At 42.8% G+C, this 13,296-nt stretch overlaps 1 protein-coding gene across 3 annotated transcripts in view; it reads right to left on the bottom strand.

The window, feature by feature from the left end:
• The window catches only part of NUP88 (nucleoporin 88), a 34,309-nt gene that overhangs the window by 20,614 nt on the left and 399 nt on the right, over positions 1 to 13,296 (bottom strand). Inside the window, exons 1-5 of one of the 3 annotated variants that reach the window (XM_019013170.4) lie at positions 12,948 to 13,279; positions 10,103 to 10,272; positions 7,626 to 7,751; positions 4,327 to 4,413; positions 2,368 to 2,544 (exon numbers count right to left, since the gene is read on the bottom strand). In XM_019013170.4, coding sequence (XP_018868715.1) covers positions 2,368 to 2,544; positions 4,327 to 4,413; positions 7,626 to 7,751; positions 10,103 to 10,272; positions 12,948 to 13,244 — 857 coding nt within the window. In that variant the 5' untranslated portion in view covers positions 13,245 to 13,279. Of the gene's footprint in view, positions 1 to 2,367; positions 2,545 to 4,326; positions 4,414 to 7,625; positions 7,752 to 10,102; positions 10,273 to 11,607; positions 11,737 to 12,947; positions 13,280 to 13,296 lie in introns of those variants that run through there. The other 2 variants (XM_055367265.2, XM_055367264.2) reach the window with 2 other exon arrangements.

A 13,296-nucleotide genomic window follows, 5' to 3' on the forward strand; every position in this document is an offset into this window, starting at 1 on the left:
AAAATAGCTAGACAGACATCCAGGACTGGCTTATGAAGTACACAGTCTTGTGTGCTATGTTAAACTATTCGAAATCTATCTGCCGGGTAACAGTATATCACTAGAGGTTTAAATCAAGCGATGGAGCCTCACTTTACAAATCAGTCTGGTATTAGGGAGGAAGACATGGAAGGGTCCAAAATGGGATTTGGGGAAACTATTTAAGAAAATAAGACAGGCAGATGGTGAAGTAGGCAGATGGTGAAGTAGGCAGATGATGCAGTTCTGAAGCAGGGACAGAGGAATGCAGAGAAGGGTGTATAATCAGGGGTGTCCAATCTTTTGGCTTCCCTGGGCCACACTGGAAGAATTGTTTTGGGCCACACAGAAAATACACTAACAATACGTGATGAGCTTTAAAAAAAAAAGAAAAGAAAAGAAAATCGCAAACAAATCTCATAATGTTCTAAGAAAGTTTACAAATTTGTGTTGGGCTGCATTCAAGGCTGTCCTGGGCTGCGCGCAGCCCGTGGGTTGGACAAGCTTGGTGTATACTTCCGAAAAATTTAAATCACAAAATCAATAGAAATTTGGGACTGATGAAATGTAAGGATGAAGAAAACTTTTGGGTTTTGGGCTAAGGTTACTAGGCAGATCATGGTTTGGACAAATGAGGGCTCAGCAGCAAGAGAAGAAAGGGTAAGGGAAGGTACTAATGTTACCACAAAATCCTCCTGAGATCATGTGTGAAAGGCAGAGAACATTTCTGCCAAGGAGAATGCACTCAATAGTGAATCCTCACCATTCTGTAACCTACCGAGCTCTTTCATCTTTCTAATCTTTATGGTTTTGCGTACTCTCTTCTCTCTCCGATACCCACTTCTGATTCTGTCTAGTGAATCCTTCAAGTTCAAGCTTTTGTAATAGCATTTCCTTAAAGTCTTCCAAGATGAGCAGGCCTACTCATTTACTCCATCACACTCCTGAAGAACCCGGTGATGCCCTGAGCACATGACACTGTACTATAGTTACTGGTTTAGTTGTATGCCCTTCTGGTAGTTAAGGAACCACATGGCAGGAACCTTGCCTTCAATCTTGTATTTCCATCTTCTGCCAGAGTGGGTCCTGAATAAGTATCTGTTAAGTCGATTTACAAGCGAATAAACTCTAATGCTCAGCCCTTAGCCTTATGCCTCTGCAGTTTTCCCTCAAATTCTTATCCTGTATAGACTCTCTCACCATGACAGATGATTCTCATACCTCTATTTTAATTCTTCTTGTCTCTCATCATCCTGTATTTCCAACTGTCCATGGAATATTTCCATTTTATTGGTCCAATACTATCTTACACTGATTTACTTAGAAATAAATCTTCTCCCCCAATTAGCAGCCTTTACTGACCTGTTTCTGTTCATGGCATACTCCCTTATCCAAACAGTAACTAAGTCTTATTTATCCTTCCTTTGTTGTTATCTACTGTGTTTCATTTTTCCCTCTGTTCTATTACCACCCAAGTTCAAACTCTCATAAATTACAAGCTCAATTTTGCAAAAGCTTCTTTAAAAGTCTCTGTCCCAGTCCCCTCCCTAACCAATTGTTTTGTCCTTCTGCTCAGAAACCATCACTGGCTTCCTACTACCCTATTCCTACAGAAAAAAAAAACCCACACTCACTCTTTAACGAGGTATTTTTAATTCCAGCAAATTTTCTCGGGACAGATACTCCAGCTTTATCACTTAATGCTCCCTACATGAATCCTCAGCTCTAGCCCAGAATGTCTAATAAATTAAGCTTGAATGACACTTGCACTTGCTTATTTTCAGACACCACTTTATGCTGCCCTTGACAGAAATGGTCTCACTCTTCCTTGATACTTCATTTAATCCTGAATGAGACCTTTAAGTCACACATGACACCACTCCTTCTGTACGAAAATTTCCTTAACCTCCCAGTCAGAATGATCTCTCCTTCCTCGGGGTTCTTACTGTCTGTGTACCAATACTGTGGTATGGATAGTATTTTTTCATGTGTATGTATCTTTCTCCCCACAACTGGGACATAAGATACCAGATTACCACGCCTACGTGGTGTCTTGTTCATATAAGATAAACAATAAGCACTTGTTCGGATAACTAGAATTTGTGAACACAAATCCAGGCCTATCATAAGTGATTATCCAAGAATTCTATAGAACTTACCCAAAGAATATGAAGAAATGAAAGGCCAAATGACCTGTACTAACTCTTTCTCAAAAATATGCAAGCCAAGCATGTGAAGGCTGCAACATTTCCACAGACTCAAAAACATGGCTCCCAAGTCCAGCCTCAATGATCTCTACTGGAGCCCAAACTGAGTTTTCATTTCAGGTGGGTGACCACCTCAACTTACCTGTGTAACAGACTGATGTATGTCAGGAAAGTCTCTCCATTTTCATATAAGATGTACAGTGGGTATGCCACTACTTCATCTTTGCCGTTTTGTCCAAATAGAGTCTTTGGGACTGCTGCCAATGGCCCAAAGTCAAATGCAACTGCTGTCTCTCCTAGAGATGCGGTATACGCCCTTCTGGAAAGAGATGTAAAAACCAACTTGTTAAAAACAAATCAACAAAAAGTAAAAAGAAAAACAAAATAAAACAAAAACACAAAATGTCTAACAACAGGAGGTGGGTATGTATGGAATTTGTAGGCAATGGACCGAAAAGACAAAAAATGATGATGAAGAATGTTAACATTTAAAAATTCTCAGCTGGGTGCAGTGGCTCATGCCTGTAATCCCAGCAATTTGGGAGGCCGAGGTGGGTGGATCACCTGAGGTCAGGAGTTCGAGACCAGCCCGGCCAACATGGTGAAACCCCGTCTCTACTAAAAATACAAAAATTAGTTGGGCGTGGTGGCAGGTGCCTGTAATCCCAGCTACTTGGGAGGCTAAGGCAGGAGAATTGCTTGAACCTGGGAGGCGGAGGTTGCAGTGAGCCGAGATTGTGCCATTGCACTCCAGCCTGGGCGACAAGAGCGAAACTCTGTCTAAAAAAAAAAAAAAAAAAAAATTCTCATGAAATTAAGTGAAAAAAGCTGGCCATAAAATTATTTGGTTCTACTCTCATCTTAAATAGTTTAAATACACAGATATACAAATAGCAAAAATTTATTATATACACACACATAAATGCAAAAAGGAAACAGGAAAACACATGAAAACAACAGTTGTCTCTGAGCAGCGGGATCCGTAAGTTCTACAAATACTCGCAAAGCACCTCCTCTGTGCCAGGTACTTTTCTAGGGTCTGGGAATATGTCAGTGAATTAAACAAATGCCCTGCCCTCTAGAGAGAGAAATACCACAAAAAGAGAAGAAATAAAGATGGAACATAAACTCAGAAAATATCATGAAAAATAAAGTAGGGTAAGAGGGTACTGATGGAGGTGCTACTTTAGACTACTTGGTATAGGAAAGACTCTGATAAGATATTTGAGCAAAGATCTGAAGGAAGTAAGAAAGCAAGTCTGTTGTTAACTAGGGAAGGAGCAGTTGAGGTGGAGAGCAAATGCTCTAAGGTAGAAGTGCTTAATGTCTGTGGAATGGCAAGGAGGCCAAGGTGCCTGGAGCCCAGAGAGCCAGGGCACAGAGGGAGGAATGAAGCTGGAAAGGCAATCAGGTGGCATACCTGTGGACCCTTTATAGGTAAAGACTCTGGGAAATCAATGGGGTATGGAGAGCAGGGAAGTAGAATGATCTGATTAAACTGATCTGATTAAACTTAAAGTAGAATGATGTGATTAAACTTTGGGTGCTGTATTGAAACAGGCTATAGCTATAGGAGATTACAAAAGATTTTCATTTTCTTCTTAATACTTTGATCTATTTTTCTCAATTTTCTACAGCAAATATACATTACATGTATATCAAGAAGGCAAATCATAAAACCATGCTGTTTTTATATTTAAAATTTACTGTAGTTATTCAGGAAGATTCTAGTTCAATACAAAGTTAACAAATATGGTTAAAATGAAATCACAATTTCATATAGTTGAGAGAGCAAACATCAATGCAAGATATTATCTTAGTTTCTTTATCACATAGAAAGGTGATAAAGAAATGAATGGTGGCTCAGGCCTGTAATTCCAGCACTTTGGGAGGCTGAGACCAGCAGGATCACTTGAGCCTAGGAGTTCCAGACCAGCCTGGCCAACACGACGAATCCCTGTTCTACTAAAAATACACTTACTTCTCACATTACCAAAAGCATGCTAGTCACCTCTGAAAAACCTTGCAACCTGTTAAAATTGCATTTATAATCCCAATAAGCTAATAAAAAAACCATTTCAAGACTCAAATAAAAACTTACCCTTTATTGAGTACTAGACTTTCCTCTTCGGCTTCTGAAAGTATAATCACGTTAGTGGGTGTCTGAGGCTCACGTAGTGAGTAAATTCTAGCAACCAAAAGAGAAGAAAACCAGCACTTAAAATTCTGTTTTCATTCCCAAAACTGCACTTTCCTCTCCATCTAGTCAGTTCTTGAGAATTTTCTAACACTTATCACAACTATTTCTTTGCAAAAATCTTGCTGTTGCAAAGTAGTCTACTTCATTTATTCTTTAACTACATAAGGGAGTTTCATTGGGGCCTGAAGAAATGTTCTCTATCCTTACCAATACCCTTTAACAGCCTATTCCATACCATCGCACCTCTGTCACTTCCGTCCTGAGCCCTTAGCTATACTCGCCTTGTCCAGTCATCTCACTATTGCCCCTAAGCTTGCCAGTTTTCCTTCAACTACACACATCTATCTCTGCCTATTGGACACCAAATCCCACCAGAGAAAGAACTGTATCTTATTCTTTATATGCCAACTGGCTGACAGAATGAGTGATATTTAGCCTGCAAATCTACTTATGTGTTTGTTATATAAAAACCCAATATTGGCCAAGCACGGTGGCTCACACCTGTAATCCTAGCACTTTGGGAGGCTGAGGTGAGCAGATCACTTGAGGTCAGGAGTTCGTGACCAGCCTGGCCAACATGATGAAACCCCGTCTCTACTAAAAATACAAAAATTATTTGGGTGTGGTGGCACACACCTGTAATCCCAGCTACTCGGGAGGCTGAGGCAGGAGAATCGCTTGAACCTGGGAGGTGGAGGTTGCAGTGAGCTGGAGGCTGGAGTGAGCCAAGATCACGCCACTGCACTCCAGCCTGGGCGACAGAGTGAGACTCCATTTCAAAAAAAAAAAAAAACCAAACAAACAAACCCAATATCGTATCATCTCTATTTTCAAGGGAAAGTATAATACTGAATTTTTTTAACCAAAATTATTTTAATTTAAAGTAACCTACATTTCACAGCATATAAGGCTATTGTGAAAAAGGGAATTTTCAAAAGGCCAGTAATGTCATTTTAGAAATCCAATGTCCCTTATAATCACTTATTTTGTCTGACACCACTAAGAATTTTTTAACTTGGTTTCTTCCAATATCAATAAAATGCCACATTAAGTATTTAATAAATTTTTAATGATAACTTGATCCATTTGAATACACATTTATTACGGTCTTCCTAGGTTCCTACAAGTGTTACTAACTTCAAAATACACATAAATACTAGACAATAATGTTGTATGGGGGAACAGTGAAAGAAAAAGAAGGTGCAACAGGGCATTTGGTGAAAATTTCCTTTTGTTCTGAAACTGCCCAAAATCTCCAAAGCTTAGGAAAACAGAAGTGTTAAATACCACATATTTTAAAAAAGAACCTTCAATATTTGGGGCCAGATACTTCCTTTCGGGCTTAAGAACTGTACCTATGCTATCTTCCCACCATCTCCTTTTCCATCATAGCATATAAAAGGAAGACTAAGAAGAGAGGATGTCAAAGATTCCTTAGGAGTACAGTATAATGTTTGTAATGGGAAGATTTTCCCTCTCCTCTTTCTCTGCCCTGAACTCTAAAGCCAAATGGGTGGGCAGGGAAGGCTCTAGGAAACAGCCAGATGTGGAGGTACCTGTAATAAGGGAGACTGGTGCATTTCCTAGCTGAATGCCCCTTAGTCACTTAGTAGCTCTCTCAGTTATAAGATCGAAAAAACAGCAATACACACGTATCACGTTCAGTACTATCTACAGTTTTAGGCATTCACTGGGGGGTCTCGGAACACACACCCTGCAGATAAGGTATACTATACCCCATCTTGAGAGAAGATTCAGGGCATAGAGAACTGACAGGAGCCAATGGGAGCCAGAGCTCCTCAGTGATGGGGGGAGCTGGAAGTTCAACACTGCCCTCCAACACCCGCCCCCCCCCAACATACACACACACAAACACACCATCTATGCAGAGACTACCACATCAACAGAGTTCACTAGTGACAGATGGAACGAGATTCAAACAAGATCAGGCATACTTCCCCATCACTCACAGGCTACCAGTTCGGTAAGATCTCTACCTCACCTGTCCCACTCCCCTACCCCACACTGAAGGAGTTAGATTTGGAGGAAGGAGGGGGCAGCCCATTCCTTACACTTCACCCTATGCTCCAAAGTGCTGGGATAACAGGAAGAGTGAAAGAGCAGACCGCACACTCTCCAATCACTTCTGATCCCACAAAACACAGGTCTGACCTACAAAAGGGCCAGGACATAGTTGTGAAAGATTTGAGATCAAATAGCTTTTGACATTCTTATTTTCTTTAGACAGGGTTTTACTCTGTCACCCAGGCTGCAATCTTCCTACCTCAGTCTCCTGAGTAGCTGGGACTACCGGCACATGCCATTATGCCCAGCTAATTTTTTTGCAGAGACAGGATCTCACTGTATTGCCCACATTGGTCTCGAACTCAGGGGCTCAAATGATCCTCCCACCTCGGCCTCCCAAAGTGCTGGGATTACAGGTGTGAGCCACTGCAACCGGCCAAGATGAGTTTTAAACTGGACACACTGTTTTCATAACTAGAAGTAACGAGAAAGCTATGGGGATCTGTATAAGACATCATTAAGGGGTGAGTCATTCAGCAGTGAAGGAAGATTTAGTAGAGCACAGTTAAAAGCAGTGATTACGAAAAATAAAACTGAAGGTATCTGTACCTCTGCCGAGTCCCCCCAATAACTTTTTACATAAGGCCGATCCAGAAAGTTAGCTGATAATAGAGTAGAAATCTACGTAGCATTAGGGCATTTAATCATAGAGTGCAAAGCTTGGAAGGGACTTTAGAAACTATTGAATCAAACCTGCTCAATTTAAAAGATTGGAAACTGAGCCCCCCAACCCCTAAAAAGCTCAAGATCTCAAAGATAACAGAAAAGGAGGTGGGACAATAATTCAAATCTCTCAATTTACACTTACATTCTCTTTCCTTTATGCTACATTATTACCAAAAGGGTGACAACGATGAAAGAGTTTTGGAAAGATTATTCTAAGGTGTCAGATTAGGAGAGGAGATACCTGGAGGCAGGAAGACTAGTTGAGAAGGAATAGTGGTAAGTTAGAGCAGTTAGGCAATTCTTATGATTGAGAATGGGTTACAACAGCCATCCAATAAAAGCACTGACTCATTCAATGACTCACTTCATTCTATGTTGAGCTGTTAATTGGCAAACAGAAACAGAGCTTTCCCACTCGCAAGGCTTCGAGAGAGAAAAATAAAATTTACCTGATTACGTTGTCTGATGTTAACAGCACTATGTGGGGATCCAGGATTTCACTTGGAAACCATGCAGCATGCTTTAGAGTCAGAGAGGTGGAACTGGTGAAAAATCTCTCAGCAACTGGAGTGGTACTAAAATAAAGATAATAATTTTCCAAAACATTTTGTACAACTTGGATGAAAATCTTCTAAAGGAACTTCTTTTTTTTTTGCAGATGGAGTTTCTCTCTTGTTGCCCAGGCTGGAGTGTAACGGCACAATCTCGGCTCACTGCAACCTCCGCCTCCCAGGTTCAAGTGATTCTCCTGCCTCAGTCTTTCAAGTGGCTGGGATTACAGGCACCTGCCATCTCGCCCAGCTAACTTTGTATTTTCAGTAGAGAGGGGGTTTCTCCATGTTGGTCAGGCTGGTCTCAAACTCCCGACCTCAGGTGATCTGCCCACCTCGGCCTCGCAAAGTGCTGGGATTACAGGCATGAGCCACCACGCCAGGCCCTGAAGAAATTTCTATTTTAACACTCTTTGATTCTCTTTCCTTCAGATTTATTTCCCTGAAATCATGCTGAGAGGGCATTCAAGGCATCTATTCAATCAATATCAAAGAAATGAAATAAAAATATCTTCTAAATTATAGCACATTGGCTGGGCGCAATGGCTCACGCCTATCTTAGCACTTTGGGAGGCCAAGGCAGGTGGATCACCTGAGGTCAGGAGTTTGAGACCAGCCTGGCCAACGTGGTAAAACCCCGTCTCCACTAAAAATACAAGAATTAGGCAAGTGTGGTGGCACGTGCCTGTAACCCCAGTTACCCGTGAGGCTGAGGCAGAAGAATCGCTGGAACCCAGGAGGCGGAGGCTGCGGTGAGCTGAGCTCGTGCCACTGCACTCCAGCCCGGGCTGAGGAGGTTGCAGTGAGCTGAGATCACGCCACTGCACTCCAGCTTGGGCTACAGAGCCAGACTCTGTCTCAAAATAAATAAATAAATAATTTATTTAAATTTTATTTATTTATTTGAGATCAAGTCTCACTCTGTGGCCCAAGCTGGAGTGCAGTGGCATGATCTTTGCTCACTGCAACCTCCGCATACTTGTGCCTTAACCTCCTGAGTAGCTGGGACTACAGGCGTGTGCCACCACACCCCGCTTATTTTTTGTATTTTAGTAGAAATGAGGTTTCACCATGTTGCCCAGGGTGGTCTCAAGCTCCTGAGCTCAGGTGATCCACCTGCCTCGGCCTCCCAAAGTGCTGGGATTACAGGCGTGAGCCATCGTGCCTGGCTCCAAATTACAGCATATTTCATACGTATATATACATTTTAGGATGGTTTGACTTAGGATTGATACATATTTATACAGTACAAGTGTTTTCAGATATAGTATCTCATTTGATCTTTTTACTAACCCTGTAAGGAAATTACAAGGGCAGATATTATCAATCCTATTTTTAAAATGAGGAAACAGATTTAGAAGGTAAACAGTTTAAGGGGACTCAACTTATAAGTTGTGGAGCTAAAAGCAGTTTCTACCTTATACAGATGATCCCCAACTTTACAATGGGTTTACCAGTACATAAGCCAACATAAATTGAGGAGCTCCTTACGACTTATGATGGGGTTACCCATCATAATGTTGAAAAATCCTACGTTGAACCATCCTAAATCGGGGATCCTCTGCTGTGTTGTCAGCAATAAATGCATTTTCAACTTACACTGGGTTTAATGGGACATAACTCAATCGTAAGCTGAAAAGCATCTGTACTCTTTTCAGTAGATCTTTCAGATTCACTTTTCTGGATTTGTTGAAAAAGAAATTATATAAAAATAGGCCAGGTGCGGTGGCTCACACCTATGACCCCAGCACTTTGGGAGGCTAAGGTGGGTGGATCGCTTGAGGTCAGGAGTTCAAGACCAGCCTGGTCAACATGGTGAAACCCCGTCTCTACTAAAAATACAAAAATTAGCTGGGCATGGTAGCGCTTGCCTGTAATCCCAGTTACTCGGGAGGCTGAGGCAGAAGAATTGCTTGAATCCAGGAGGCGGAGCTTGCAGTGAGCCGAGATTGTGCCACTGCACTCCAGCCTGGGTGACAGAGCAAGACTCCATCTCAAAAAAAAAAAATATATATACATATATATATATATACACACACACACACACACACACACACACACACACACACACACAATACTTACACTTCTGGCAAACTTCTGGCTGACAGATAACTGGTTTTACAAAATCTTACTTCTGCCTAATCGAAAGAATGGCCTAGCCTCAAATGAGACAGCAATGTGGTACTTCAGGCAGAATAAAGTACAATCAATTACACATATACTATAAACATTGATAACACAGAAGCCAGTCTGCAGACCACGAGGAGTGTTTTAATGTTTTAAGAGTAGTATACTAAACATGCTTAAGAACCACTAGTCTTGAACAATTTTCTGTATATATAATAAATTATACAGATAAATAGTATACAACTTACCTACAATTCACTGTTGATTTTCCACCTTCAAATTCAGAATTCTTCCCCCATCTTTTAGGTAATTCTAATACCATAAGTCCTTTTATTCCTATAAGTGCTACATGATGTTGTGTTGGGCTTAACAAGACTTGATAGATTTCAAACAGGGGTGGATTTATGCAAAGCAATCTCTGAAAATTAGAGCAAACCAGTCAACATAGTTAATTTTAATATAAATATAGGTGGCAGTTACTTGAAATCACAGTAATACTTTAGTTTACTACAATTATAGGATAATAAAACTCTGGATAAGTACTCACACTTGTACCATTAACTCACAATTTTTTTTTTTTTTTGAGACAGAGTCTTGCTGTCACCCAGGCTGGAGTGCAGTGGCAGCCCACTGCAGACTTTACTATGGGGGTTCAAGTGTCCTCCCCACCTCAGCTTCCAGAGGAGCTGGGACTACAGGTGTGCACCATCACTCCCAGCTAATTAAAAAGGTTTTTTTTGTAGAGATGGGGGTTTCGTCATGTTGCCCAGGCTGGTCTGAACACCTGTTCCTGTGCTCACAAGATCCACCTGCCTCCACCTTGGCCTCCTAAAGTGCTGATTATAGGCTACAGCTACCACACCCAGCTTACTCATGCTTGCTTTTAACATCCAAAGTTACAACTCATGATAAGCTGCTTTCTTCCCCATCTCTAAGGTTTTGAGATTTTGGAGGAGTGAAGGTTATTGAGATAGTCACCAATATTTACTGAAAGCTTATAAATTCTGGGCACTCCAGCATTTTTGTATGCTGGACATACAAAAATAAGTAAATAGCCAGGCGTGGTGGCACATGCCTGTAGTCCCAGCTACTTCCAGGGGCTGAGGTGGGAGGATCACTCGACCCCTGACAGTAGAGGCTCCAATGAACCGTGATCACACCACTGCACTCCAGCCTGGGCAACAGAGAAAGACCCCATTTCAAAAATAAAAAATAAAATACATTTTTTAAAAATGACAAGGGCAGACCCAGCCCCTGCCTTGGAGCTTACAGTCTAGAAAAGAAGACAGAGGCAGAGTGCCATGGCTCATGGCTGAAATGCCAGCACTTTGGGAGGCCAAGACAGGTGGATCACCTGAGGCCAGGAGTTCCAGATCAGCCTGGTTAACATGGTGAAACCCCGTCTCCACTAAAAATACAAAAAGTAGCCGGGTACTGTGGAGTGGGCCTGTAATCCCAACTACTCAAGAGGCTGAGGTAGGAGAATCGCTTGAATCCATGAGGTGGAGGTTGCAGTTAGCTGAGATTGCACCACTGCACTCCAGCCTGGGCAACAGAGCGAGATCCTGCCTCAAAACAAAACAAAACAAAACAAAAACAGCCGGGCGCAGTGGCGCACGCCTGTAATCCCAACACTTTGGGAGGCCGAAGCGAGCAGATCACGAGGTCAGGAGTTCAAGACCAGCCTGGCCAACATGGCGAAACCCCGTCTCTACTAAAAACACAAAAATTAGTCGGGCGTGGTGGCAGATACCTGTAATCCCAGCTACTCGGGGGGGCTGAGGAAGAAGAATCGCTTGAAACTGGAAGGTGGAGGTTGCGGTGAGCCGAGATGGCGCCATTGCACTCCAGCCTGGGCAACAAGAGCGAAACTCCATCTCAAAAAAAAAAAAAAAGACACAAAATAATTATAAATAATTAAGTTATGATTATGTCAAATGCTACATAGCAGTATAGAATGTTATTAGAATACTGCGTGCTGCACATTTGGTAATTACTATTATTATTTTTTGAGACACAGTCTTGCTCTGTTGCCCAGGCTGTAGTGCAGTGGCGTGATCTCAGCTCACTGCAACCTCCTCCTCCCAGGTTCAAGCGATTCTCCTGCCTCAGGCACCTGAGTAGCTGGGATTACAAGGGCGCGCCACTACACCTGGCTAATTTTTGTATTTTTAGTAGAGACGGGGTTTCACCCTGTTGGCCAGGCTGGTCTCGAATTCCTGACTTCAGGTGATCCACCTGCCTCTGCCTCCCAGTGTTGGGATTGCAGGCGTGAGCCACCGCGCCCGGCCTTCATAATTCTTTTTAACTGAAATTGGGTAAATAAGTAGACTGTAGACTCCTGCCCTATTTTCATAACTGCAGAAGCATTGCTAGCGTCTTATTAAAATTAAATCACTTCTCGGCAACAAGAATTGGACCGGGCACACAACAGATGTCATACCTTAGAATGAGTACCAAGCTCTTTTTCATCTTTAAGAGAATCTGGATATTACAAATAAACATTTCCATAAACCAATATTTGATCACGGCAAGTGTGTAATACTTTCTGGATCACACCCATTTTCACATGCTGTCGGCTAATCAAAAACAAAAATCCCCATTTTGGGTATGGCTTTATTTTCTAAAGCGGGCGTTACGGGGGTAAGAATTAACAGAGACTTCCTCCTCCACGTCAAGCATGAAACGTGGTGCTTTGAAACCTGCTACCTGACTTGCTGTGCACAACGCAAGAGAAAATTACGATCTATACCTATTATAAGCGTCACATCAGGAAACAGGTTTCTCTCGACGAAACTAAAAATAGCAACTCCGCCCACTCGTTCTCAACCCCTTTAGCCCGCTTTGTTTTTCTCCAGAGCACTCATCCGTTACTAGTATTTTTATTGAATATTCAATGACCCTTTCCTTCCTCCCAGGCCTCCAGGCCGTAAGCATCGAGAGAGCCCGAGTCCCCGCGACCGCGTATGGCAGCGTCGGAGTCAATCCGCTGGAACGCCTGCCACAAGATGAAAAGCAGCCAAGAGGGGCAAGGAACAAAAAGACTGGTTCAGATCCCGGTGAGGGTCAGTTCCAAGATCGGCCTGGCACTACCTGGTAGTGGGACAGGGCGGGCTCTTCGCCGCCGCCGCTGGGGCCCCGAAGGCGAACGACTAAGAAGGAGCTGTCTTCTCCGTCCCACAGGAAAAGCTCTCCGCCGAGGCCAAAGACCACGTTTCTCGTCAGCAACTGCGGCGGCGGCGACGAAGGCAACGACGAAGAAGCTGGTTTCTCAGCTTCGGTTGGACTCTGGTTTTTCAGTCCCTCCCGGAGCCGCAAGAACACGACGTGGTTAGGAAGCCAGGTCTGCCACAGCTCGCCGTCGCCCACCGGTCCCTCGGCAGCCGCCATCTTGGCCCAACTGCTCCCCTCACTCCAGTTGCTCAGCCCGCCGCTGAGCACA

This window comes from Gorilla gorilla, chromosome 19 (genome assembly GCF_029281585.2).
Source record: "Gorilla gorilla gorilla isolate KB3781 chromosome 19, NHGRI_mGorGor1-v2.1_pri, whole genome shotgun sequence".
NCBI classification, from domain to species: domain Eukaryota; kingdom Metazoa; phylum Chordata; class Mammalia; order Primates; family Hominidae; genus Gorilla; species Gorilla gorilla.